Source organism: Drosophila bipectinata, chromosome 3L (genome assembly GCF_030179905.1).
Source record: "Drosophila bipectinata strain 14024-0381.07 chromosome 3L, DbipHiC1v2, whole genome shotgun sequence".
Classification (NCBI taxonomy): domain Eukaryota; kingdom Metazoa; phylum Arthropoda; class Insecta; order Diptera; family Drosophilidae; genus Drosophila; species Drosophila bipectinata.
Window position 1 is genome coordinate 8608718 of NC_091738.1, and position 27353 is coordinate 8636070.

The following is a 27353-nucleotide window of genomic DNA, read 5'->3' on the forward strand; positions in this document are numbered from 1 at the left end:
CCGAAATGAATATTTGAATGATTTTCCTGGGGGCTGTTCGCTTTTTTGATTAACATTAATGAGCAACAAAAAGTGCAAAAATTTACATAGCAACCAAAAAGGTAGAAAAAAAAAGTAAAAATAAAAATTCTGCCCCCATTGTTGGGGGAATCTTTAGAAAATTTCCCATTCAAGCTGACAAGAAGCTTGTCAGGCTGGAGTGTGTGGAAGCCCGATGCCTTTGCCTTGTGCCTTTTTGCCTTTGGCTCCCATCCACCTAACCACCTGGGCAACCTATTCCACCAAAAGACAACATAATAACGATTTAGGCATTAGAGCTCCATTCAAAATCTTTTTTTCGCTGCAATTGTTGGGCTTCTTCCCGAAGACGGAGCTCAACAAGATGCCAGCAGATGCCTCATCAGGTTGTTCATCACATTTTATTTTTTCCTATCCGAGTAGTTGCGATTCAGGGGGAATAGCATTGTCAGCGCCTTTTGTCTAACTACTCATTAACATTTATTTGCAAGTGCAGAGAATGCAATGGCAAATGCTAAAGCAACTGCCATGATAAATATGACAAACAAACAATGCCCAGATAGACAAACAGAATCATACAATACAGAAAAATGACAGCAAAAAAAATTATTAGAAATGTAAATAAGGAAATACTCTTAAAAAATTAGATATTATATATCCAAAAGATTATACTTAATAATGAGGTGATAATTTGATTTTCTAGAAATTCAAAGAAAAAAATATAAAACTCTTTATGGGGTCGAACCCCTTACCATAGCGATTACAGCCATTTTAAAGGCTTTTCAGGTGAGTACAGTGTATAATCACAATGGCTGACTAACAGTGGGAGAGAAAGGGAGACAGGCAGACAGTGAAAAGAGAACGAGACATTGCCAAAGACAATGGGACATAGCCAAGTACATAAAGTGGTAGGATGGGGGTAAAGAGAAGCCAGAACCAGGTCCAAATAAATGGAACAGTTGCAGTCCATCCATCTAGCCATCCTTTCTAGTCATTCTCTCAGTTTGTCAAGTTGCAACCAGAAGAAGAAGAGCTAACTGGAAAAATGTGGCCCATTGTTTTCAACTTGCGATTGTTCCCCTTTACCCCATAACTCCCCCTCCTTTAAGTAGGGGAAAAATCTTAGGTCATTAGAGCCAAATTAAATTAGAGTGTTAGAAGGTGGTCTTTATTTTTTTTTTTTGCATTTTTTTCTGCTTGCAGTTGTCATTAGTTTGTTGTTAATTAAAATGAAGCCCAAGTGCCAGACGACAAAACTCGACTTGACAGACTCAATGGAAATCAAAATGCGCTAAAAACCGCCCCAAAACAATGCCAACACCTGCGTAATACCTTCATACCCCCATCATCCAAAAGTCCCCGACTCATTCAAAAAGGCCCGGCAACCAAATGTGAGTTGTTGGGGCTCCGGAGAACTGAAAGGCAGGACTCCTGTTGTCCTGGCAACACCAACACCAGCACCAGCACCAACACCAACACCAAAGCAAATTAACACAACAATTATGTAGACATGGAAAAATGCAATGGAAGTCAAAGGACTTTATATAACAGGCTGAAGTAGGGCTTTTGGGGTTAATTTTTATAAAATAATCTTGAAAAAATTATTACGCAGTTGAAGATTTAATTTAAATTTAAACCTAAAATCAAATTATTTTATATAAGAAACCCTTATTACCTATACTAAGCCCGATTTTTCTTAGCCCCTTTATTAACCCTTTATTATTTAAATCAAATAAATCAATCATTTATAACTTATAAAGTCATTTATTCTTTATAAGAACCCCTTATTCACCCTATTAACCCCGATTTTTCTTAACCCTATTCAGTATTCTCTCTTAAAACTATTTTATTTTCATTATTTAAACAAAATAAAAAGGTTAAATAATCAAATAAAAACCTTCATATATCAATTATTAAGTAAAACTACTTTTTTGAGAAAAATATCTCTAATCTTAACCAATCCATCGACCTGTTTAGACCTCCATTTGGCAGCCATTTGACTTCACATTCCCACCTTGGCCAATATATCCGCCATTTTGAGCTTAGAAATTAGCCAAGAGCCGAAGGCGATTCGCAGGAAAGATGTCAGACTCAGATCTCCTCCGTTCACTTCGATTCAGAAATAAATGTCCATTAAGCTTAGTTGATTTTGCTTTCGATAGTTTGTTTTCCTTCTTCTAACTTTATTTTTATTTTTTTATTTTTGGTGGAATGCTCTCTGCTCTGGGTCTCTAAGCAAATGCGGTAAATAAACGACAAACACCCGAAAAGCTCACTCCCACTGGGTAGACCTCCCCCCATGCCCCAAACCCCCCTATTAAGCCAGTTGGATGTCATGTAACACGAGAAACCTTCCCCAACCAGAAGCATTCCAATTGGAAACGCCCATCGAATGAAATGGCTAGAGCTGTTCGACGGGTTGTCTCGCTTGCTCGCCTACGCAACACACCTGCTCGTGTTTATTGCCCTCCCTTTTGGGGCTTAGGTATTCCCTTCTCTTCTGTCGCATGTGTTTTGTCTCTGTTGCAGTTCTTAGTTGGTTTTTTTCTACCTTTTTTGGGACGAAATGTCACCTGGCGGGTGTTTCAGTCTCTCTCACAAATACCAAGAAAAGGCGGCTCTCTTTTCGGCCTTGATGTGGATGTGTAGTTTCCTTTATGGACGGACCTTTGAAACAAATACTTAACAAACCAATAAGAAAGAAAGCTCCGGAAAAAGAGGTTTTACCGGAGAGCAAGCGAGAGAGGACATAAGCTTTCGCTGAGAGGATTTGTGTGTGGGGAGCGAAAAATGTTACATAGCAGCTGTCTCACAGCCTGCCCCACCTGCCACGCCCGCTGCCGCCACCAGCCGCCAGCTGCCAGCCACCCTGCCGAGCCCGCCGAACCCGTCGAACCCGCCGCCCCTCTTGGCCGGATTGGGGAGCAAAAAAGACTCGTTTTTGGCTCGTGTGTGTTTCTGAAGAGAGCGCGCGCCAAGTTTTTAGTTACGCGTCGGAACGTATCCGTTGAATAGCCCACCAAAGCGCGCTTAGATGCAGCAAGCCAGCTACCCAGAAGAGCCGTTCTTCAGCCATCAACCAGCGACGGTCTTAGCCCCCTCGCCAGATCAGGCCAAAATACCAGATCAGCCGGACAAAAAATAAATAAAAACAAACTCTAACCGGGTCATATTTAATTAATTAAGTGTATAAAAACTTGAAAAATAATACGTTTTGTTAAAAACAAGTCTAGTGCATTGCATAACAATTTCCCTACAAAAAATTAATAACCTTAATAACGTGCTCATATGATATCAAGTTTTAAGTGCTCATCTAAACAAACACGAAGAGAAATCAAAATAAAATATACTCCCATCCCAACAACTCCCATAAAGTTGTGAAATCCTAAGCTACTTACTTGTATCGTTAAACTTCAAATCAAACAAGCTCCATTCTTTCGATTCTTGAATAGAATTGGGAGGGGGGGATGCTATATAAGTATCTTATCAATGAATGGAAAGCAACACCACACACCAAATCACAAATCAACATAAACTAGTGATATCCAATATGTAAAGTGTTCGACAAACAGTATATATCGGTTACGAAAGATCGTCTTAAGATCGTAAAAGTCAACAAATTCAATAGTTTATGGCAGCTCGCCGGAAAGTGGGGGATTCATAAACGACAAACAACAAACCATAAATTCGGTAGTATATTCCGCATCTACTATATATGCCGCCATCGAATTTTTGATTCCAATTACCGGGGATACGGGAAATACAAAGGAAATGCAGAACTTTTCGAGGTGAGTTTATATCCTGGTTATTTTCTCAAATTTCACCTTATAATTAATTTTAAATAAAACCTAAAAATACAAATTAGGATTTCCTTTCATCTCAAACTTAATTCAACGTTTTTGAAACACTTTTCTTGACCATCAATTTGGTAAACATAGATGGGAAGTTGGAGAGAGGGCTCCACAAACCGACATACAAGTAGAATCAACAGATTTTATTGTTTGGATAATTTCAGGATTTTCCTCTTTTCATTTTTCTGTCAAATCATTGTCGGAATCTTTATGCCCCCACTCGACTATGTGTTTACTTTTGCTTTCGATCTTCCACTTGAATTAAAGCCAACTCTTTTTCTTTCACCGAGAGAGGGAATTGTAGCAGCATTCAAAGTTGTTTGGTTAACTTAATTTCCAACTATACAACTGAAAAATTGACTCAAGGAATTTCAAAAAGAAAAAAACTTATATAGAAGAAAAATATATTAAACCCCCGATTATTGAAAATGACGCAATTAGAGTAAATATAAAAAATAAAAGAATAAGAGAAAACAAAGTATGTTTATTAATATTTGCGCAAAATTTTTGTGACAATTGAAATGGATGTGACGTGCCCCCTTCATATGGATATCGACTTTGGACCAGCAAACAAAAACAGTGGCCGAGGGGGGAGATGAGGCCGTGTATCTGATGAATGCCAAACACAATTGTTCAAACAAGGTTTTGTGAAATTATTTTGCGGCCAAATTGAAACAGAACCAGATGTCAATCGAATATTTTTACGCTATTGTTTTGGGCATCTTATTTATTTATTCAATTTGGAAAAAATAATGTAGAAATAATAGAAGACTTCATGGCCAAGAAATCTAATAACTCCGAAAGCTCATGAAGGTCTTATTCCTTTTTCCAAAAAATTATTAAAACAGAATATATATATATTCTCTGCCAAATCGTAGCTGGTTAACGAATTTGCAAAGGTATTTTAGTGTTTTGAACAAGAATTGTAATTAATGTTCGGCCCTACGGGTATTTGTATCTCGGCCTGACTTTGTATCTTTTTTTTTTCTTCTGGATTGCCCTTGGCACGAACTTGACACTAAACCAAGCCAAAGCCAGAGCTGGGGAGAGGGAGATACATACGTTTACGAGGCGATTGTTGCGAGTGTGAAAGTTCTTAATTACAAACATTAGGGGGCCCAGCGGCTTAGGGCCCTGAGAAGATCCGATCCCAGCGGGCGGCCGAGACGACACTTTTGAATGGAGGCCCCAGCCACTGGTGGATGGGAATGCCATCGAAAGATGCGATACATTTCAACACAAAGTGGAGACACTTAAAGCTCTACCTGTATTGAAGACCGAATACCGAAGACTGAAGCCTGGAGACTGCAGACTGGAAGGCTCCGCATGGGAAGAGTCTACCCGTCTTTGGTGGAGAGAGATCTTGAGCTCAGCATGTGGCTAAGCCGATCATAATTCTTGTTTGACATACCAACAAACGGATGAACAAATGAACGAGAAGCACCAACAACAAGAGGGCCAAGTATATAGGGGGTATAGCCCCCGAAACTCAACTCAAGTGGCCAGCGGGTTAATTTTCCTCCTACTGAGATACGACAAAGCGAATAAAACGAGATTTACATGAGAAAGACCAGGCATAAAGTATCTGGTGGGTTATCTATTAAGGCTACTAGATTAACACCCTGAGAAGACCCACGCTTTCGGTCTTAACGGTTACATTTCCGTTACCAATATATATACCATGTCGGGGGAACAAAATAACTGAAAATATATGTTGGAGAAATTAAAAAGGAGGAGCTGGCATATTCACAGCAAATAAAAATATCTGGAGTGCAATTTGTGCACAGCTGGTGGTGCAACCGTCGCCTCGACTGGTGGCCCTGTGGTGCCACTTGCAGTTGCAACTGCAACACCACCACCACTACCACAGCACCACAAAAAGCCCGAAACGAAATGAAAAAGAGGAGCAAAGACCATGGAAGGCGACTTGACAACACAGAAATTTGTTTGCACTCCATAAGGATTACAAATATGCGTGTCCCCAAGGCTGCTCCCCTTTTCATATCTTCTTCCTTTTTTTTTTAAATAAATTTCATGCTTAATACGCATGCCTGGGCCATTTTTACTTTAACACCAAGTGGGTAATGCCCGGAAGCAGTGCAGATGTCGCCTCGCATAGCCCAACACAAGTTATGGACCTCGATGTTACCAGGGCCCAGAAGAATGCCAATGAACAGGGCCAACACGCTACGAGTGGAGGGAAAGTGGAGAGAGTGGTGGCAGAAAAAAAAAAAACAAAAAAAATATGAAAATTATACAAGTTAAAGATAAAGATAAATGGCTCCAGGTCCGGGGTTGGTTATTTTATAATAAATGTAGTAGCCAGTAGTGTAGTAGCCAAAGTTAAATGCAAATTTAACCCCAATGAGTGCAAGAACATATTAAACAAAATTTCATAAATATTATATTTTTAATCTCCTTGAACAAATAAAAATTAATTAAATAAAAACCCAAAACGGCACGTGCTTTTTCAGATCTTAAAAATAGCTTGAATAAATATGAAATACTTCGAAATAAAAGGTACTTCTTAAAAATGTATTTTTTAAAAAGGTGAAAAATTCCCATTGTATCTTCTTCAGGAGTTTTTAAAGAAAAATTAAATAAGCTCATAAATTAATGGTAAATATTTAAAAATTGTTATATATTTGTTATAAGGGGAGTGTCTTTAAAAAGTTTATTAAATATTTCATCATGCTTCTTATTTCAAGACTTAGCTATAGCCATTCTTTATAATATTCTTCAAAATAAAAGATACTTTTTAAAATGTATTTTTCAAAAAGGTGAAACCATTTCCATTGTATCTTCTTAAGGAGTACTTGAAAAAAAATTAAATAATTTTTTAAATTAATGGTAAATAATATACATATTTTAAAAGAGAGTTTTAATGTTTTGAATATAATTGCCACAACGAATATAATTCTACAAGAAATTCTTATATTCCCAATACTCGTAGGTAGAAATAAACTTATTGTTTAAATAATTCAAGACTTCAAGATTTCAATTATAGGAAGCCATTCTTTTTAATTGCCTTGGCCACTTTGGAAATCGTTTAATTAGTTCTTCACTCACTCAAGAGTAATTATAATAATAATAATTATTCGTGTTCTGCCGGGAAACAACTTGCAGACGTTCACCCCATTATCCTGCGCCCAATGGAGCATTGTTAATCAATTAACTAATTGATTCGAGCTTTTAAAAGTATGTCGTCTGAGACCCATTATTCGGGGACAAAAAAAAAACCACAATACAAAACAATGGCAAGTGGAGTCGTGGCCTTCTGGCCCGAAAACCACTTGCAAACAGCGCTGGCGGTTGCCACCTCAACTCGACTGAAATTGAATTCGAAGCCTTTTCACTTCTTTTCACTCCTTCAGGACCCAGGTCCCAGATTCCAGATCCCAGGTCTCAGGACTCTGGATCCATTGTATGGGCCAAATGTCAACCCTTAAAACCGGGGCGGGATGCACAACACAAAACAACAAAATGAGATGACGATGATGACGACGACGACGACGGCGACGTCCATCCTTTCCATTATGCGACGGGGCACTTGAAACCCATTTTACAATTTTTGTGTATTTTATTTTATTTGCACCCAAGCATAACCCGCTTGTTTTGGACACTCAGTGCCTCGAGATGGTCATGTGGCATGTGGCCGGGTCCTTTCAGTGCCACATGTGCGTGCATTATAAGCGGGATTTACGTGGTCCACTTGATGTGGTCCCCCGGCTCAGTTCCTCCTTGCCGCAAATGTGTTAAATACGGAACACGGCGAGGGCAGAAGGGTCAAGAAGCCGCTACGTCCGGCTAAACGCTTTCAATTTGTTTAATGGTCCCTTTCAGATTCGGTTTTGGATTTTGATTCGGTTTCGGTTGCAGATTTTCCTCGCCAGCTCGATCCCCTTACGGTGTCGAGTGGGGGAGTGTGTGTCGGGGACATATGCCATATATACTCATTATCATGACTATTTGTTCGCATTATCCTTCGCAAATATGTCATCTGCAGTGGAAATTTGCATGGAATCCCAAACCGGAAAGTGGTTTAATCTATTCCTTTACCATTTAAGACTAGTAATGTTTTCCAGTCATTAGTTTTCCATTGATTTTTAAAAGGGGTTTAATTGAGGCTTTCTTAGTAATGAAAATAATTCATATTCATACGTTTTCCCCCACAGCTCGACGCGACTAAAACTCGACTCCACCACCAGTTCCAGAACCACTAGATCCAGCACCACCCAATCCGACCGTCGGCTCGAGGGCCGTAGCTTGAGCCAACGAGGAAGCGGATCCGGAATCGGAAACGGTAGCGGAAGCCCGGCTCCGTCTGCGATATGATGGAACGTCTGTCCACGCACCTGTCGCTCACCGGCCTATCGCTCGCACACCCCTTGCAGTCTCACCTGAGCTCCGTGGGCTCCGGCGGTGGATCGCACCATCTTGGACAATTGGCAGCGGCGGTGCAGCAGCACCACCAACACCACCAACAGCAACAGCAGCAGCATCAGCAACAATCGGACCAGGGTCTCAGTCAGGCGCATCACTTGCACGGCGGACAGTTGTCACTGAACCACCAGCACCACAACCCGCACCAGTCGCCGCACCACCAGCAGCAGCACCAGCACCACCCGTGCAGCAGCAACAGCAGCAACGGTTCCCCAAACGGCTCCAGTGGCTTGGGGCTGCATCCACACTCGGCTCTCCACCTGGCCCACCACCACTCCCAGCTGCACCAGCACCACCCGTCGGCCGGCCAGCAGCAGCAACAGACGCCGCAGGGTCAGCCAGCCGTCTCCTCCTCCTCGTCCTCCTCAACGGCGGCCTCGCACCACAGTCACTCGCTCACCCAGTCCCAGTCGCTGTCCCACCAGCCCCACACCAACGGGAGCTCACAGCTGGGCGGTGGGGCAGGTGCTGGAGCCGGGGCCTCCAACAGCCACCACAGCGGCGCAGCCACCAGTAGCGTAATGGCGGCCGCAGCGGCTGCCCACTTGCACCACAACTCCCAGGCATCGCCCATCAGCAACCTGCACCAGAATATGGGCAGTCTCATGAACAGTGGCAGCAGCGCCAGGTGAGCAAAGGAGTGGGTGGTTATGCCTATGGGAGCTATGGGGCTATGCCTCTTAAAAAAATATAAAAAGTTATTCCATTGTTTGTCTTTAAAAAAAGGGAACATAAGGGTATATATTTTATAATATATTTTTAAATATTTCCTTCCCCAGTGATGTCTTCTTTAGTCTAATGATCCAGAACACAACGAAAAGACAAAATGAGGAGCACATTAAACGTCCAATGAATGCTTTTATGGTCTGGTCCCGCCTACAAAGGCGCAAAATAGCTCAGGATAATCCAAAAATGCATAACTCGGAGATATCCAAACGACTGGGTGAGTTATAGATACTTTCTATTATAAATATACCTACTTAATAAGAAGCTCTTGTTGGAAAAAAGTGAAGATAAGTGTTGCAACTAGAAACCCTAACCGAAAGTAACCTCATTGAAGAGCTATTGTTTAAGTTGAGCTTGTGTTTTTTGTGTAATATAAGCCACGAAAATCTGGGATATCTGGTGGCAGTGTTTCCTTTTCAAATCTGTTTTAATCTGCGAACAAAAGCTTGTGGCAATCCAAAACGAAATTAAAATGCGGCACACGACCTGCCAATCTCTCGCGCCCACTCACTCCTACTCCTCCTCCAGTGGCACTGTGTCGCCCTCTATAACCATAGCTTATATAAGTTAAACTAATCAACGTAACACCCAACTGTACAACACGACACAATGACAAACCAAAAACTCCGAACGTCAAAAGTGACAAGCGGCTGTCAAACAATGAGAAGGAAGAGCGACCGAAGGCAGGAAGCTGTTGATTACGAGCCTTCTGGTTAGAAGGGGTTCAACCTTGGCCAAGTTGAGACCAGACACCGAAATCCACCACCCAGCCAACCAAACACTTTAGCGGCTTTGTCTCTGCCACCCGCTTAACTAGTTGCAAAGTTAAGTAGTTTATTTTTCGGTCTCAGGTCTGAGGGCTCAAGGCTCAAAGCTAATCCCACGCAGTTCTTATCGGATTTTTTTCGGGCTCCTCGTAGAAATTCAATTTTCATGCAACACGCAGACACACGACACGTGGCGGCTGACAGGCAAGTTCTTTAGCATAACAATGCCACTTCTTAAGGCTACCTTTTTCCGATCAGCTCATGCATATTGGATGAGAATCGTATATATATATCTGAGACTAATCAGAATCGACTGTCATAACACTGATAATAAAAAGAAAATTAAAAGACAACCATTATCGACCTGAGGATTTGGGGATTTTGTCATCCTTTTTTGTGCAATTTTTTTATTAAAACTTCCACCCGCTGGAAAGCACTCGTTAAATGACTTTTTCTTTTCATTCTGCATTTAGCTTTTGTTTTTAAGGAAACAAAAGCAAATTAAATGCGACTCACTTGTCATTCAGTTGAGCGAACGGGAGTGCTGGCTGCATCCAGATCCTGGGGGAGTTCTTCCCACCCAGCAACCCCTTTCAGGACAGGACTGGTCCTTTATTTATTTTATATCCGTTTAGTGTATTTTTCTTCAAGTAAACATATCGATGGGAGACAGAAAACTTAAATACAATTTAGAGGCAAACTTGAATTTCGAATTATTTTCCTTCGTTTCTTCTTATTTTTTTTTTTCTTCCTCTTCTTGTTATTGTTGAACTGAAAAGCTATTGTGTGCCTTTCACATTTTCCTTTTTAGTCCGCTTTTTGGCAAATCCATTATGCGAATTGACAGCTCCTCTTGCTCCTTCTGTAATATTTGCTGTCAGTTGCAGTCTTTGTTGAGGGATTTGTTTAGAGATGGGGGGAGCTTGAAAAAGGTCTATTGTGACCCAGCCAACAAGGTGGAAATAGGACAGAAAAGGACAAAAACCAATTGGCCCCAAGCTTAAAATTTATTTTTAAAGGCTCTATATTGAAAATGTTAATTGTAATTATTCTCCTACTAATGGTTCTGCACTTATCACGTATTTCTATGCCATTTATAGTCCTGAGGACAATTTGAAAAACTTTCATTACACCACAAACCAAACAAAACTCAATTTATTTAAATAAACAATGGCAACAAAATGAAAAATGGCACAGGGGCCCACCATTTGTTTTTGTTTGTTTTGTTTGGCAAACATTTGCCACATTTACACAAAATGTCAAAACTTTTTTGCACTTGAAAAAAAGTTAAGCCAACATTCAATTAAATGAATAATTCAACAACAACAATAGCAACAACAACAGCAGCAACAAAAGCAACGCTCATTATGAGAAATTGCCAAACAGAAAAAGCACAAAAAAGTCAAAAGATGATGAAGATGTGGGTGGTGGTGGTGTGGCAACGGAAAGGGAAAGAAAAATAACTGTAGCATAAACAAAGGCGTCACAAAAAATGGCGGCGCGAAAGCTACTTTTTCACCACAGCGAGAGCGAGACAGAGGGCGTTCATGAGTGTGTGTGTGTGTTTGTGTGTGTGCGTGCAGGAGAGAGGGCTAGACGGACCAACAACTGGCAACTGTTGAGAGGCTCTTCAGCCACAGACGCCGTCGCCGCTGGCGTTGCCATTTATTTTATTAAACAAAAAATAAAAACAAAAGCCAAACAAAGAAGTTAAAAAAATATATATGTATGTATATATGTATAAAATGTTATATAAGAGCAAAAAATAAAAGTGAATGTTGTGGAGGAAAAAAAAAATGGAAAACAATTGAGTGCTGTGAGCGCGGTCTTAATTGAAATTGTAACTGTCATTAATTACTGTCTGGAAATTTGAATTACCAACCGTTAACAAAAGGCGACAACAACAACAACAACAATAATGCTGGCAGCTTTTTGGAAAATCTTTTCTGCCGTGTTCTGTATTTTGCAAATAATTGAAAAACCTGTCGAATCGGCCATACACTCTTGTTGTTTTTTTTTTTAATCAAGGCTCCTGTTTCTGCTCCTCCTGGGAATATTAAATAATGCCAGACAATACCAAGGAGAGATGGTTGAATGAACAATGGGCTAAAAAGGAGTTGAAGGAATAAGAAAAAAAAACAACAGCCAGCAACAACAAACAATCACAAAAGGTCGAACTCAAGCCTTTTCCCCTGCTCCGCCGATCACCTTTTGTTGCTCAATAAAATGCAAACAATTGATTAGTTTGCAATTGGAAAAAGCTTTCGAAAGGAGTTCGGTGGGGGTTGGAGGCGTAAAGGTTACCCAGCCGCCCTCCAAACTTGGAACTGACAGGTGGGGTTGTGCGGTACACACTCTTAATTACAGTTCGCTCAATCAAGAGCACAAGCTGCCGGAAAATGGGCTTTCAATGGGGTTTCTAAAAAAGGGCAGACATATCAAAATATGCTACAGGAATGGGATATATTTTTTATCTTTATTGTTTAAAATTGTATGTTTACATATGGCAGTTATTTTGTTATTTTATTCTTATATAACCCAAAACTCTTTTTTTAATACGGAATATCTGTTTTTAATTAGAAACGCGGGTAAAGAAGCTAACAGAGGGTAACAACCTGATAAAGTCCATATGTATATTATAAGAATAATATGTACATTATAAGTATACTGATCATACAATATTCGAATTCCTGGCCCGTAGGACCTATTAGACCCACATCTATTAATAGGTTGTATTGGAAATGTTGGCTTAAGAATATAAAAAAATTTATTATAGTAATTTTATAACAGGAAAGGGGATCATGGCAGGAAAAGAGCAGGCGGCGGAGCCGAGATACAATAAATTAAAAAAAAAAAGATCCACAGATAGTCAAGTTATTAAACTTTTTTTTTTTTTTAATACAAAAAAAATGTTGTAATTGCCGTGAAAAATCCATTTCTCATGTTTCATCTCAGAAAAAAAATTATATAATATATAGTATATATATGGTAGAGCCAGTTAATATTTGATCTTAATAAAGCAATGCAATGAATATCGACAAGCATAATCTCGATGGATTTGAGCATTTGGGCCGGTCTCGTCCATGTAATGACAGTGGTCGAGGATTGGTGCCTTTTAGCGAAAATATACCATGTTGGGAGCGATTGGCAAAAAAACGTTGGGCAGCTCCTGGATTTGAGTGGGCCAGAAGTGACCCTGCTTGGGACCGACTCCCTAAAAAATCAAAATCAAGAGGTCCATATCGTGGCTATACAGTAGAACGTACTGACGGTGGCCCGGAAGGAGTATAAGCGGGAGGTGGAAATGGTGGACCAGTAGAAAAAGTACCTCGACCCTTATAAATAATATGTAGCGATATTATTCAATTATTAAAGTATCTGCCGTGTCCATTCTAGAAAACGAATTAAGAAGTATACAGGTGCATTTTAATTGTGTCCCAGGTGAGAAAAGGGATATTTTGGAAACTAAAAAGTAGTTGTGGAATATAATAATAAAAAAACGAAAGTCCACGGTTATTAAAGCCATTTAATAAGAAATTTAAATAACTCCCGTGTCCAATCCATTTGTAATCCAGTAAGTCTTCAATAAGAGTATATATAGTGTATACTGCGATTCCAGACACTGGATCTCAATAAAGCAACGCAATGAGTATGGACAAAACACTCAATATATACTCTTGCCCTGGACCTCCACCTATTGGGCGGGACAAGAGTTGTCGAGACCGTGGACCTGGTCCCGGATTAGAGTGGGCCAGAAGTGACCCTGCTTGGGACCGATTCCCTAAAAAAACAAGAAGAAGAGATCCGTATCGTGGCTATAAATTAGACCGTACTCACGGCGGACATGGAGGCAATGGAGGTGCCGGAGGTGTTGGAGCGGCAGGAGGAAAAGGCGGTTCAGGTGGGAAAGCAGGTCCTGGCGGGAAAGACGGCAATGGTGGAGTCGGTGGAGCACCTCTTAAGCCGCGTAGTCTAATTTATAACCCTTATGATTCTACAGAAGAACCTCTTTATACGCCAAAATTTTAAAACGGATATATTATTCAATTAATAAAGTAACTGGAGTGTTCAATCTAAAAAATCACTTTGTCAGTTATATACAATATAATTATACCTCAAGTGGGAAAAATGGAGAAGGTGGAGCTATCCCCCAAAATATTGGAAACTAAAAAAGGCTGGAGAATTTTGGGAAAAATTAAAATGTAAATAAAAATCCACGGTTACTTAAGAAATTTATTAAGAAGTTTTATATAACGGCCGCGTCAAATGTGTGTTTAAATAGTTTATTGCAGAAAAAACTAATTAGTTCCAAGTCTTTCAAGATGAATATATATAGCAATGCCAGTGGGAAATTATTCACAATAAAGCGACGCAATGAGTATTGAAAAAAAATTCGATCCAGCATATGACTATGACTATTACAGTCCCCATGGACCTCCACCTTTTGGGCCGATCAAAAGACGTCCTCCTGGACCTCCACCTTTTGGCCGGATCGTACCAACACTAAAACCACCGGTTAAGAGTCAACCCAGAGGTCCATATCGTGGGTACACATTAGAACGTACTGACGGTGGCCCCGAAGGAGTATAAGCGGAAGGAGGAAATGGTGGACCAGTAGAAAAAGTACCTCGACCCTTATAAATAATATGTAGCGATATTATTCAATTATTAAAGTATAATTATGAAGTATACAAGTAAATTTCAATTGTGTCCCAGGTGAGAAAAGGGATATTTTGGAAACTACAAATTAGTTGTGGGAAATAATAACCCAAAAACGAAAGTCCACGGTTGTTTAAGCCATTTAACAAGAAATTTAAATAACTCCCGTGTCCAATCCATTTGTAATCCAGTAAGTCTTTAAAAGGAGTATATATAGTTTATACTGCGATTCCAGTTGGCACTGGATCACAATCAAGCAACGCAATGAGTATGGACAAAACACTCAATATATTAAATGACTACTCTTGCCATGGACCTCCACCTATTGGGGAAAACAAGAGGTGTCGAGACCGTGGACCTGGTCCCGGATTTGAGTGGGCCAGAAGTGACCCTGCTTGGGACCGATTCCCTAAAAAAGTAGGAGCAAGAGGTCCATATCGTGGGTATAAATTTGAACGTAGTGACGGTGGAAACGGTGGCAACGGCGGTCCCGGAGGAGAAGGAGCAGCTGGAGGAAATGGAGGCGCAGGAGGTACTGGAGGTCCGGGCGGAAAAGGTGGCAATGGTGGAGCCGGGGGCGATGGCGGTTCGGGGTAAAATAAATAAGTCCGGTACCACAATTACCAATTAAATTCATTAAAGAGAAATAGTCTTTTAAATGTCATTTGAATATCCTTGCCAAGGATGGGTCAGTAATAAACTTTAAAGACCAAAAGTAAACCTATGTATCAGGGATACATTATGAAGGATGGTCTTATAAATGTCTTATATTTAAATAAGACCATAAGGATGGTCTTATAAATGTCTTATATTTAAATATATTAACTGGAGAGCTAATAGACTTAAAAAAGTATTATCTATCTATCAAATGTAACTCATAATGGCAGTCCTGTAGGTCCCGGCGTTGCATAAATTAAATTAGAATGTTTTATTTCTAATCATTGTTTCAAGGTGAATAATTAGATGGAATGTTTTGGAACGATTTCTATTTGAAATCTATCACAAAATGCATTTGTTATAGTTTTCGCGAAACTAAATCCTAATGGAATTTTTACACTAACCCATGTTTATAAAGATACGAACATTCCCGGAGGGGCTGCAGTTAGTCACGAAGGTTAAAATGAATTCGGAATTATACCAAGACTTTCCCAGAGGTGATTTGGCTCCAAATATACCACCTATTGTACAATTTTTACAAGACTATCCCTACCCGATAAAATCCGACGTCGATAATTATGGAAATCCCGACCTTAGAACTCTTGATGATGATAATGGAAACGATTACAATCCATATCGATCCTATCTACGTGTTTCTGGAAATATTAATGAAAACAACAACAAAGTCAATGTCACAAATCCTTCAAATCCTGGGGGCCCCAGCGGAACACAGCGTCCACCAGGGATTAATGGAGGCAATACAGATAATCCACCTGTAGGCCCACCTGGCATAGGTGGAACATGGAACCCATATCCTCACCCACCATGTAAATGGTGCCCTGGTGGAATCTTCCCATGGCTTCCATGGACTCAATGGATTCCAAAAATGCCTTGTAATAGGTGTGGAAATAATTATCAAAGACCTTGCTTCGGCGCCCAGTGCTGGGGATAATTGAAATCAAGGGCGAAATAATAATTATTATTCAATATTTACCAAAATACGTAAATAAAACTATTTAAATCCAAAACAAATGAATTTTTCCGCTCAAAACAGAGCTTATCCCCAATACGTAATGAAAACTTTTCTAATCCGGAACCAATTATTTTTTTCCGCTCCATACTTAGCTTATAAGGCTAAGTATATTTCAAACTTGGCCCAGTCGAATTCGAACGTCAGAATGAGTATACAACCGAATATTTTATCTCCTAGACTCGAATTAAACCTAAACGCTGGACTGGCCATCCCTCCAATTGAAACTCTCGGAAATCCTTTCAATCTTTTTAGATCCCATAAGTATAAAAGGCGAAAAACACAAAGACCAATTCCAGAGGATCCAGAGGAAGCTGCTCCCGAAAAAAAACCCGAGAATTCAAAAAACTCTAAGGATAAGACACCCGAGGATTCAAAAAAAGACATCGAAAAGAAACCCGATGGTCCGGCAAATACCAACGTTAACAATATAATCATTAACTTGGGTGAAACTATTTCCAAAATGTTAAAATCTGTCGGAAAGTAATATAAAAATATTTTACATGATCTACTTATATTATTTTTTTGAAATAAATACATTTTATTTCATAAAGTCTTTCATAAAACTTAAAGATAAAGTCTTGTGTGGGAAAAGAACCTTGACCGATTCGTTCCCGTCCCATGAGAATGGGTGGGAACTAAAGGTTTCGTTTCACCATTTTTCCGAACAAAAGCTTTGCTAATAAGCCAGTTTTCGAAGTGGCCAAGAAAATGGAGGAAACTCTCAGCTGGTTTGGGCATTAAATTGCTGGACAAACAAGATAATCCCTGGCCAAGTTATGAGTGTTTCCCCCAGCCAGAACAGAAGCAAAGTAATCCCATAAGTAGCTCCATTGTGACCAAATGTGTGAAGCGCAAAAAAAAAAATACATAGGCAACCAGAATGGGGGAAAAATATCTAGTAACTGAAGAGGAAAAAATTCTGTAAACTGCAACTAGAGGTGGCTAAATATTTACTCTGTGGGTTAGGCGTTTCGGGGCCGGAAAAACTTGTTAATTGTTACAGAAAAATAGGATGAAAAAAAAAACAAGTCTCGGTTAGATCTGGCATGTTTTCAATATCAATTATTAAGCCAGAGTGGAGAAAACTCTCTGGGTACTTTGGTGCGCTCTGTTTGGCCAAGGGGCGCCAATAGCATAGACATTGGGCAAACATAGACATTGTCATTGTCATCCTTTTGTGGACCTAGTTTATTCAACTGCTCAACTTGTATCTACAAGTTTGCCCCCTTTCCTAGTTGCTGCTGTTTCTGTTGCAGTGTTGCTGCTGTCTTGTTTATTGTTTATTATTATGTCCAGGGCACCTTTCCACATTTCTTTCCAACATCAGCCCCAGCCCCAGGTCCCACAGCATACAAAATGCGATTCAATCCATTCTCTTGAAGGTGTCGTCCCCAGAAGGAGAGCTGTTCATTTGATGGCCAGTCGGGCACTTGGGGTCTGTCGATGTATCTATAAATTAGTATTTTACCATTATGAGTGGGGGCGGGAATCAGCTCGGCCAGGCGGCTCACAATCGAGCTTTTGTGTTGGCCTTATTGTTATAGTTTTGTTATAGCCCTTTAGGGAGTGTGAGTGGGCTATGTGTGGGCCCTGTCGTTCTGAAGCTGTTTCTCTGGGTATGACACTCGATTCGTTTCCTTTTTGGCCAAGTGCTGTCAGTTGGCCCTGTCATCGTTGTCTGTCACAACAAAAGCCTGGTGGCTTTGTCGTTCTGTAAGTGACATTATTCTGGCATTGTGTCCGCATGACAAGTCACTAAAATTACACGTTACAACTAATTAGCGACTTGCCACCCACATACACTTACTCTAACAAAACACCCCTCAAAGGAATTTATTAACTAATTTATTTACAATATGTCAGTATCCTTTTTGTGGAGGGAACTCTTTAAGAGCTTGAGAAAGAATTTAAGAAGCAACTAACCTTAGAGCCTTTCAAGCCGCCTACCAAAGCGTTTTAATTGCTCCACCATAACAATGGTATCTCACCTTAATCCCCAGAATCCTCTCAACAGGATGCAAGCTCCCCCCACATTGCTGCAACTCGGGTGCCCCCTTCAGACATCATATGACACATGTCATTATAACATTTTACATTAACTTAAAAACATTTGCAATTTCCAAACACACAATGAACGAACCGGAGTCTCCGAAAGCAACCCCATGTGCCACTTAAAGGATGTGTGTGGCACGTGTATCTCTGTATGTGTGTAGATGTGGGTGTGGGTGTGGTGTTGTTGTCTGTGCGAGTGCCATGTACACAGGTCCTGGCCAACGCCCTCAAGTCTCCTACCCGAAATGTAACCAGCCCAAAACCACCTGCTGGGTTTTAGCTGGAAACCTGAATCGTCTGAATCGAAATGGGAGTTCGGCAACAATGGCGGGGCAGAAAGAGACAGCTAGCCGGAAAGAGAGAAAGACGGGGGAGGCAAGAGACAGGGACATTGTTTGCTGTTATCCTTCTTGCACAGACAGGCCAACTTTTGGGGATCCCATGCCCCAAATCAGAATTATGCTTATATTCGACAGCCTCTAACCGGAGGACACTCCAATTGTTGTTACCAGATTTTGACAAGAGCTTCAAGGGGACATGTATCTAATGGATTAACGAGAATTATTTCAATTTCCAGGTGCCGAGTGGAAGTTACTTACCGAGGAGGAGAAGCGACCCTTCATCGACGAGGCCAAGAGATTGAGGTGAGTATCCTTTATTGGGCTTCAATTTATGAAAAGCAAGTGACAGGATAACTCGTTCACAGGGCCATGCACATGAAGGAGCATCCGGACTACAAGTATCGGCCGAGACGCAAGCCCAAGGCCCTGAGACGAGATGGTTATCCCTATCCAATGCCATATCCTTCGGTTCCAGTCGAGGCACTAAGAGCAGGTAAATAAAATTAAGGATTAAGTTCAACTCTCTTTAAAAAATAACTTTAACCAAGCACTTTCATTGCCAAAGAAATCCACAAATTACTTATGTCAGAAGCCATATTCCACATTAGAGCTCTTGAAACCACTGAAGAGTTCTACGAAATAATAATGGAGGTTTCTGAAAGCTAGAAGTGGGAGGTGCAACTCTAGACAAATGCAAATGTGACACGGAATAACCGACTAACACAGCCTATGACAAACTATCCCCAACCACTGTAGAAACTGTAGAACCACCCAGCTGGCTGACAAACTGTGAAGTCATCATCCTGGCTTAGCAACTCATTCGAGTGACAGGAGAGGAGGCTAACGCCAAAACCAAAACCAAGACCCAAAGCAAATCCAGACAGGGAAGAGCCATCAGACATGAGCATAAGTTTCCATTCATGACTTTCAATGGCCATAAAAAGGGGAGTGGTGTAGTGTGGAGTGGAGGTGGGTGGTTGTACAGTATAGTGTCCCTGGTTGGAGGTTTTAAATTAGCATTTGTCACGTTTTTTGTCTTTTCACCCCGGGTCCTGATCCCGGAGCCCTCAATTTAACGCAAGTTTTCTACGTTAAACTTAGCTTCTGGTGTCCTCATTCCTTCTACCCCAGCAGGATGATTTATGCCCAGCGGAAATGATAATAAAAATGCTAGGAAATGCGTAATAAATAAACCGAATTAGTCTATTTAGTTTGGCCGTGGTTTCCCCATCAATGCATTCAATGAAAGGCCTGCTCCTTGGATGGCAAAAAGTGCAGCCAACTGTGGAATTGGTTAGGCTTAAGTATATCCCTTGATTTTAAGGGAAAATTTCACAGAAAAGCTGCCAAATACATTTACAAATTAATTGGATTACAAATGCCAAGGCCTGTGATGGTGTCTTTCTGGTTAAAAAATCTCAAAATAAGCGAAAGATTATGGGGCTTCCGTTTGTTTACTGCAACCGGTCATTACCAAAGAGATCCACAACAATGACTCAACTACCTAATCCGCTATTATAATAATAACAATGATGGATGGCATCCGAAACCGTCGCTACTTGAAGTCGCCACAAAATTCAATCTCTCGGATATACAATCTCAACATTGTTGTCGATAGAAAACTTTGTTGTCTAAGCGAATTTAATTGCTCCACCGAAGATCCCAATTCGGTTGGACTCTCAATCAAATCCATAGCGCCATCAATGAAATACATTTTCAAAAGTAAGAAATTTCAATAAGCGGCGCCTGTAATTATCATCGCAAGCCACAAAAGGCCAGAAGAGCAGATGGACGACTACCGTTTAGGGCAATTGATAATGACTGCCGGTCCATCTATCAGATACGTGGATACTCTCTCCTTTACCCTTTTCTTTTTTGACTTCGGAATAAAATAGCTGATTCAGCACCCAATTAAATGACGATGGCGACCCCGGGGGAGGAACATATTTTTGTATTTAAACGAAATGAAAGAGTTGGCCGAACAAAGAACGCAAATATTTCGAGTGGCAATTATTTTAAATACACACCAAAGGTAAAACGAAACGAAGTTGCAGTTTAGGGTCATAGGATGAACAGTGGATATAGGGGATAAAATATATTTCAAATATTAAAAATAGAGATTAAGTAAGAGATGCTTCCTAGAGATGAACCATAAAGCTTAAAGCCTTTAAAAATCGTATTATAATTTCATTAAAACCACTGTACCTGTTTAATAATTATTATAAACCCTTTTATTTCACACCAATCTCAAAGGCACCTTGACCCCAGAGAACCCCAGTATTTTAACATAACTCCCCTCTCTATTTTTTTTGTACTATCAGGTATTACCCCCGGCTACTTTGCCCCTGGACCCACTGCCGCCGCCTATCACCTGGGCAGCCATCTTGGCCAGACATCGACGCCGAGCACGACGCAGGTGAGTTTCGCCACCCCTGACCCCTGATCTCTGATCCCTGACTCTTTATCACCTTGTAAAGTACCAGGCCGTCCATCAGAAATGCTGAACGGTAGCGTTCAGAGACCAATTACAGACACACATTACACATATATTATGGAGGTTACTACGAACTACCTTAATAACATAATTACAAACTCCTACGGCAGACGCCCACTTTAAAAGGCGGAAAACACGATGACTAAGCAGGCGGGAGATCCAGATCCTGGCCAGATCCAATTGAGTATTCTGACATGTCATGCCAAAGGATTCGACCGCCAAGTTGTCATTACACGTTTATGGGCCGGGAAGGGGAAATTATCAGATCGAGTTGATAAACAAGGACAAGCAAAAACAAACACTGCCGGACAGGTGAGACAGGTGGGACTGCTGATCCGGAGTCCGGACTAAATGTCCTCAAATGCGAAACAGCTGCGAACAGTCTGGGAGAAGTCGGGGAAAGCTGCTCCCCTAGACTGGTCTGGTCGAGAACTAGCCAGAGGCGGCCAGTCAGCTTTGGGCTTCTTTGTTCCTTCAACTTCAATTGATTAACAAAGCCCATTAAAAGCCATGACTCTTCTCGGCTTGCGTTTATTGTCCAGTTGGTTCTGGCCATGTAATTCCACGGCCGATGCCTATTTTGGACCTGTGATTGATGTGGCGTTGCAGATGCGTTGTTGCGGGTGTTGAAGGCCCGGAATTATAATAACACACCTCGCCGCCACAACCATAATAATAGACTAAGTTTAAGCCCAAACGGAATCTCGATTGAGTGATGAAATGAAGGAAGGTTAGGTCTTACAAGAAAATTGCATAGTGGGCGGTATTCAAAAAATCTGACATGGCAAATTGCTGACAGCATTCCTGGCCTTATTGTTAAGGAAATTCTAGCGTTGAAAGATAAAAGACATGCATAGAAAGTATATAGTTAGTTAAAGTTAAAGGTTACTTATATTGTGCCCTATTTATATAAAAGTTCTAAAAATGAGTACAGTTTCACAAAAGAAAGATGTTTTCTTTTTAATAATTGAGAGAAACTCTTAAAATTCCTGACGGTTTACGGTTTTAAGAATCAAGAACTTTAAAAATCGCCATGGAATATGGCTCAAATTGGATGAATAAGGGCTGAATACAAAATAAGGTGAATACAAAATAGCCTTCAGTGTCAGCCATATTGGCCTTTCCTTGTATTTTCCACATTTTGAAAGGAAGTTATAGAAATTTTGCCAAAAATTGTATAAAATATTGTTATTAAATTTTGATGCAGTTTTTTTGATAATTGATCTATAAATCGATTACAATACTCCGCTCAAGAATCGGATGGATATTGGCAAAGATATAGCCTTCGCAGTGAACCATATTGGCCTTCCCATGCATTTCCCACATTTTCACAGGAAATTTTAACAAAAAATCTAAAAAATATTTTGTTTCTAGATTTTGATGTAGATTTATGCAGAATCGATCTACAAATCGATTACTATATTCCGCTCAAGAATCGGATGGATATCGGCAAAGATATAGCCTTCGCTGTGAGCCATATTGGCCTCCCCATGCATTTCCCACATTTTTAAAGGGAGTCATATAGAAATTTTGACAAAAAATCTAAAAAATATTTTGTTCTTAGATTTTGATGTAGATTTATACAGAATCGATCTACAAATCGATTACTATATTCCGCTCAAGAATCGGGTGGATATTGGCAAAGATATAGCCTTCGCTGTGGGATATAGTGTCCTTCAAAGAGACCCACCAATTTTCTGGCTATTACTTCCAATTCATTTAATAAAATCTATTTGAAGAGACAATCCAACCAAATAGAAGTCCTAGAACGACAATTACCAGAACAAAATAATGGGAAAAATTATAAAAATATTTACCCAGCTGCCGCCAAATCCTAGACCAAATATTTACCTTCCTCCACCTGTGCAGAGTAGTTCAAACATTGCGTAACCCACTCAACCAGTTTAGGGTTTCTAAATCAATTAACTGCCACACGGATAAGTAACCGGAACCAAAAAACAAAAAAAACACAAGACACACAAAACATACACTGTTTAATGCGAAGGATCAAAATATTTACGAATCCACACTAATTCCCAATTGGGTGCAAATCAAATCAAATCAAATTGTAATCCAAAACGCTCTCGGCAGCACCGTTGGGGAAGGTATCCTGCCATCCTGCCACCATCCCGTCGACGGTGACGATGATGATGATGATGTGTTAACAACATAATTATAGCCCAGAGCAAAGTGCTTGGCTTGTTGGGAATAAAAATGCAGAAAAGGGGAGCGCACAACCCTCGTCCTGCCGCCAACCACTCAAAACAAAACGGAAATGAAGCAAAACAACCCTCTGATGTCCTTTAGAACTCCGTCGTCAACAAAAATTCTCGACAACTGGCAACTGGTGTAGCAATGAAAAACGTATTGCAAATCAAACAAAATTAAATAGAGACCATTTGGGGCGGGGGAGTTGCAGCCATAAACCAGGGGTGGTTTCAGGCGAACAACCATCCTACGCCTCATCCACAATTAGTTGGTCAAATAAAGCCACAAAAGTGTTAAGCAATTTGCACTAATCAGAAGGTTAAACCACTCGAGGTGGCTTTTAAATAAAACGAGTGTTGTTTCTCAGGGGCGGGGGGGACTTAATGTTTCCATGGGTATTAAGGATGTACTTGGAGGTTTATTTTTCAAAAGGATTAGTGGTTAATATATTGATTGATATTGAATTGATTGAGTTTGATAAATTTAATTGGACGTCGGTTGAAGTCTTAGAAGTTTTAAGATAGTATTAAATTTCTGATATACTTTTAATTGTAAAATTTAAATATTTTCCACAGGCCACCCTCTCCGGACAGATGGACAAGTTCGCCCTGGAACGGAGCTCGTATCTGAGCAATGCGGCAGCAGCGGCGGCGGGCAGCCAGGCGAGTGCCTACAGCGCCTATCTGGATCCCAGTGTCCTCACCAAGGCCTACTTCGACTCCAAGATGTACCAGGACCGGGCCGCCAACTATGCCTTCGACATATCCAAGATCTATGGCGCCCAGCAGCATGCCGCCGCCCACCACCAACAGCAACAACATCAGCAGCAGCAGCAACAACAGTTGCTACTAGCTGGGGGCGGGGGTGGAGGCAGTGGGGGCGGCGGCGGCGGCAGTGCCAGCTCTCACAACAACAACAGCAGCAGTGGTCTGGACGAGCGGGATGCCACGCCCCAGCTGGAGACGGGCGGCAGTCTGGTGGTGGATGCCAAGCCGCACCTCCATTCCCCCAGCGACGTGGGTCTGGACTACGCCCAGTATGCCCAGCAGTACGGGCAACTGTCCACGGCAGCGGCAGGAGGCGGGGCAGTAGGCGGCGGTGTGGGTGGCGCCATCGGGGGCTCGGGAGGCGGTGGCGGTGGGGGTGGAGGCAGTGGCGGGGCTGGTGGAGCAACCGCCGCGGACTTTCGACGACCGCTGACGGTGATCTTCTGACCACCATCTTCCAATGGCAGCGAGGAGTTGAACTTGTCCATGACCTAGGAAAATATTCACAAAAAAGCTCACAAACACAAGCGAAAGGATCACACAAGGCTAAGGAATCGTAGGAGAGGACCTTGAAAAGGACATAACGAATACAACCGAAAACGCGAGATTAAAGTTAAAAAAAAAGTAGCCAACATTTAAAATTAAGTCTCCAGTTGTAAACTAAACATAAGCTTTGTTAAAACAAAAAAAAAAGACGGTACGAAAAAAAGACGAAGAAATTCGGAGAGTGATGCATAAATATCATCAGAAAACAGAAGAAAAATATTATGAAAAATCAGTTAGCAAAAAAATATTAAATTAAAAAACATTAATTAATTACAAACAACAACGAGCGGTGCAATTTTTTTATGTTTTAAAAGCAGAACGAAGTGCATAGCATAAATTTAAACTTAAACATAAATGTATTTAAATTCTACACTCACAAAACACAAAAACCAACAATATATATATATTAAAATTCAAAAACAAAAAATACAACCGAAAATAAAGAAACAAAATTACAACTAAAAACTAAAAGGATAAATGAAATATGTGTTTTTTAGTGGGAGTTCTTTTTCAGTAAAATAATTTCTAAATTATTTATTTTTTTATAATTTTATTTTTAAACTTAAAAAAAACTTTAAACAAGCTTGTAGGCCTGTGATAGAAGCTTTTATTTATCATATAATTTCCAATTATTACCTTAAATGTAATTATTTTTCAAAAGTTCGAACTCTTAAGTATTAAACATTAATTAATGTAGTATCAAGGGGGTGTTATGGGGCGGTAATGGGCGGTTGGCAAAAGTCAAGAGCGCTAAACGCTTCCTAATGAAGGCAACTTCCGGCCAATCAGGTTGACAAAACGCAACAGAGCGAGCTCTGATTGCTCAAGGAGCCGCGCCAACTTAACGCTCAAGTTTAAGCCCAAGCCCAAAATTACCGTTGGCCACTAATTAATGGGCGAGTGCAAGTTGAGGTGCAAAAATCCAAGTAAATTTAATTAATTTTACGCTCTCTTACCCGCCGGCAATTAGCGGCGATTGCAATGCTTTTTTTTTGCGTTTTTGGGGTTGCATTCAGGACAGTGGGGCTTGTCGGGGTTTTCTACTAGACTTTCAAGTAGTTAAATTAATAAAAAAAATTTTTAACTTAGAATGATTTTTTTAGTTAAGTTTTAGTTTTAAATTAAATATTTCTACCAAAGGGGCTTACATTAAATATTCTTAGAATCTTACAACTTTCTAAACTCTTCTCGTCTACATCGAGTGTTTGTTTTAATCATTATATATAAAAATTAAAGTCACATAAATATTAAATATTTTTTAAAAAATCGTTAGGTGTTGTGTAAAATGGTGTACGAAAAATTCATGTAAAATTGAGACGCCACCTAGTCGGATTCGTGGTAGCATTTCAGACGCGCCTCTAGCGGTTTCATTGAAAAACAACCAAAGAATGTTGCCAGATCTAGCGGTTTTTTTTATTAAGAGCGCCACCTAGGTTATCAACCTTGTCAAATTGATTTTTTAAAATTTGAAATTTTTTAACAAAATAAATAAAATTACAATAAAAATTTAACAAATTTGCATACATCACAACATAATTTGCGTATTTTTAACATCAGTTAAAATAAAAACTTTCTATATAAATAAATATTTAAGTTTATTATTTAAAAATATATTATGTTATATATATTATACACATATATATTATTCAAATATATTAATGCTATTTTTTCTTATAATATTTTAACTCTTTATAAAGGTTTTTATAGAGTAATGCCGCAAAGGATTAACTAACCTATTAGCTTTTAACCATTAACTTATGTGACCTTTACCATAAAATCCTTTAAAAATAATCCAGAAAAATTAATTATTGTTATTATTAATTCTATTAATTTGAATATAATTGAAAGCCTCACATTCCTAATACCTTCCTGCTTATACCCTGCCAGGACCCTCTGAGTGCCAACACTCTTAACCCTTCTATTGGCTTATCAGCCACTTTATCCGACTGTTTTTCCTTTGGCTCCATTTAAAACACAAATCACGATTAGCGCGCCCACATTTCCCATTTCTGGTCAACACAACCCCGAGGGCCATGAAATGGAGGACAGAGTATGCAAAAATTTTGGCATCCCCGCCATAAATTATGGAAACTAAACGCAGTCAAACAATGCTGCCATGGTCCATGGAGTTTTATTCCGAAAATACCCAAAATTATGACGGCAGAGACGTAGGGAGAGTGAAGTGGTATAGGAGGGGACTGGAGGGTACGGTGTAAACTCGGTCAGGACTCTCACTCTGTGTCTGTAATTCCTGGCTGCCCTTCATTGTCCTGGGAGATGTCCGTATAATAGGGACAGCCATAATGTCCATTAAGTGCGAACAAAACGAAGGAATGCCGGGGTCCTGAACCTAATATCCCCGCTCTGCCAGGCGTTGATAAGGCGTCGCATAGCCAACATCCTCCTCTCCAAGGACCAAGGACCAAAGGAACCAAGGGCCACCAGTTGAAAGCCTTTGTTTTCACAGCATCTGGGCCTGGCTTTTGGCCAATAAAATGCATTCAATTCGCATGCAAAACAAAAAGCGATAAAAAACGCGTCACCATTGAGAACGCTTCTAAGCAGCCGCCCGACCCGGTATCCTGTGCCTCCCTCCATCCTCCTGGTGGCATTGTCTACGCCATTGGTCCAAAGGCATCGACATGCGCGCACATTCCACGATGGGGGAAGGGGTGGGGGTTTTGAGGGTTGGGGTTTGGGGCTGGGGCGCCCTGGGTCCTCCCCCCACGAATGCTGCCATTTTTATTGCGACGACGATGGGGGGGGGGGGTAGCCTGGGGTCCTGGCGTTG

The 27353-nt window shown here is 40.5% G+C and overlaps 1 protein-coding gene and 1 long non-coding RNA gene across 3 annotated transcripts; both read left to right on the plus strand.

Annotated features, from left to right (window-relative positions):
• Window positions 1-681: 681 nt before the first annotated feature.
• On the plus strand, window positions 682-24538 carry Sox21b (SRY-box transcription factor sox21b). 2 transcript variants are annotated; one of them, XM_070279863.1, is made up of 7 exons: window positions 682-804; window positions 8045-8940; window positions 9092-9255; window positions 18784-18850; window positions 18913-19040; window positions 20869-20963; window positions 23825-24538. In XM_070279863.1, the coding sequence occupies exons 2-7, from the start codon at window positions 8201-8203 to the stop codon at window positions 24461-24463; spliced, it is 1833 nt and encodes a 610-aa protein (XP_070135964.1). In that variant the 5' UTR covers window positions 682-804; window positions 8045-8200; the 3' UTR covers window positions 24464-24538. The 2 variants fall into 2 exon arrangements, with proteins under 2 accessions (XP_070135964.1, XP_017090122.2); XM_017234633.3 differs by lacking the exon at window positions 682-804 and adding an exon at window positions 3255-3806.
• On the plus strand, window positions 15362-16704 carry LOC138926262 (uncharacterized). Its single transcript, XR_011442719.1, has 2 exons — window positions 15362-15415; window positions 15540-16704. It is a non-coding gene; the product is annotated as an uncharacterized lncRNA (long non-coding RNA).
• Window positions 24539-27353: the final 2815 nt, after the last annotated feature.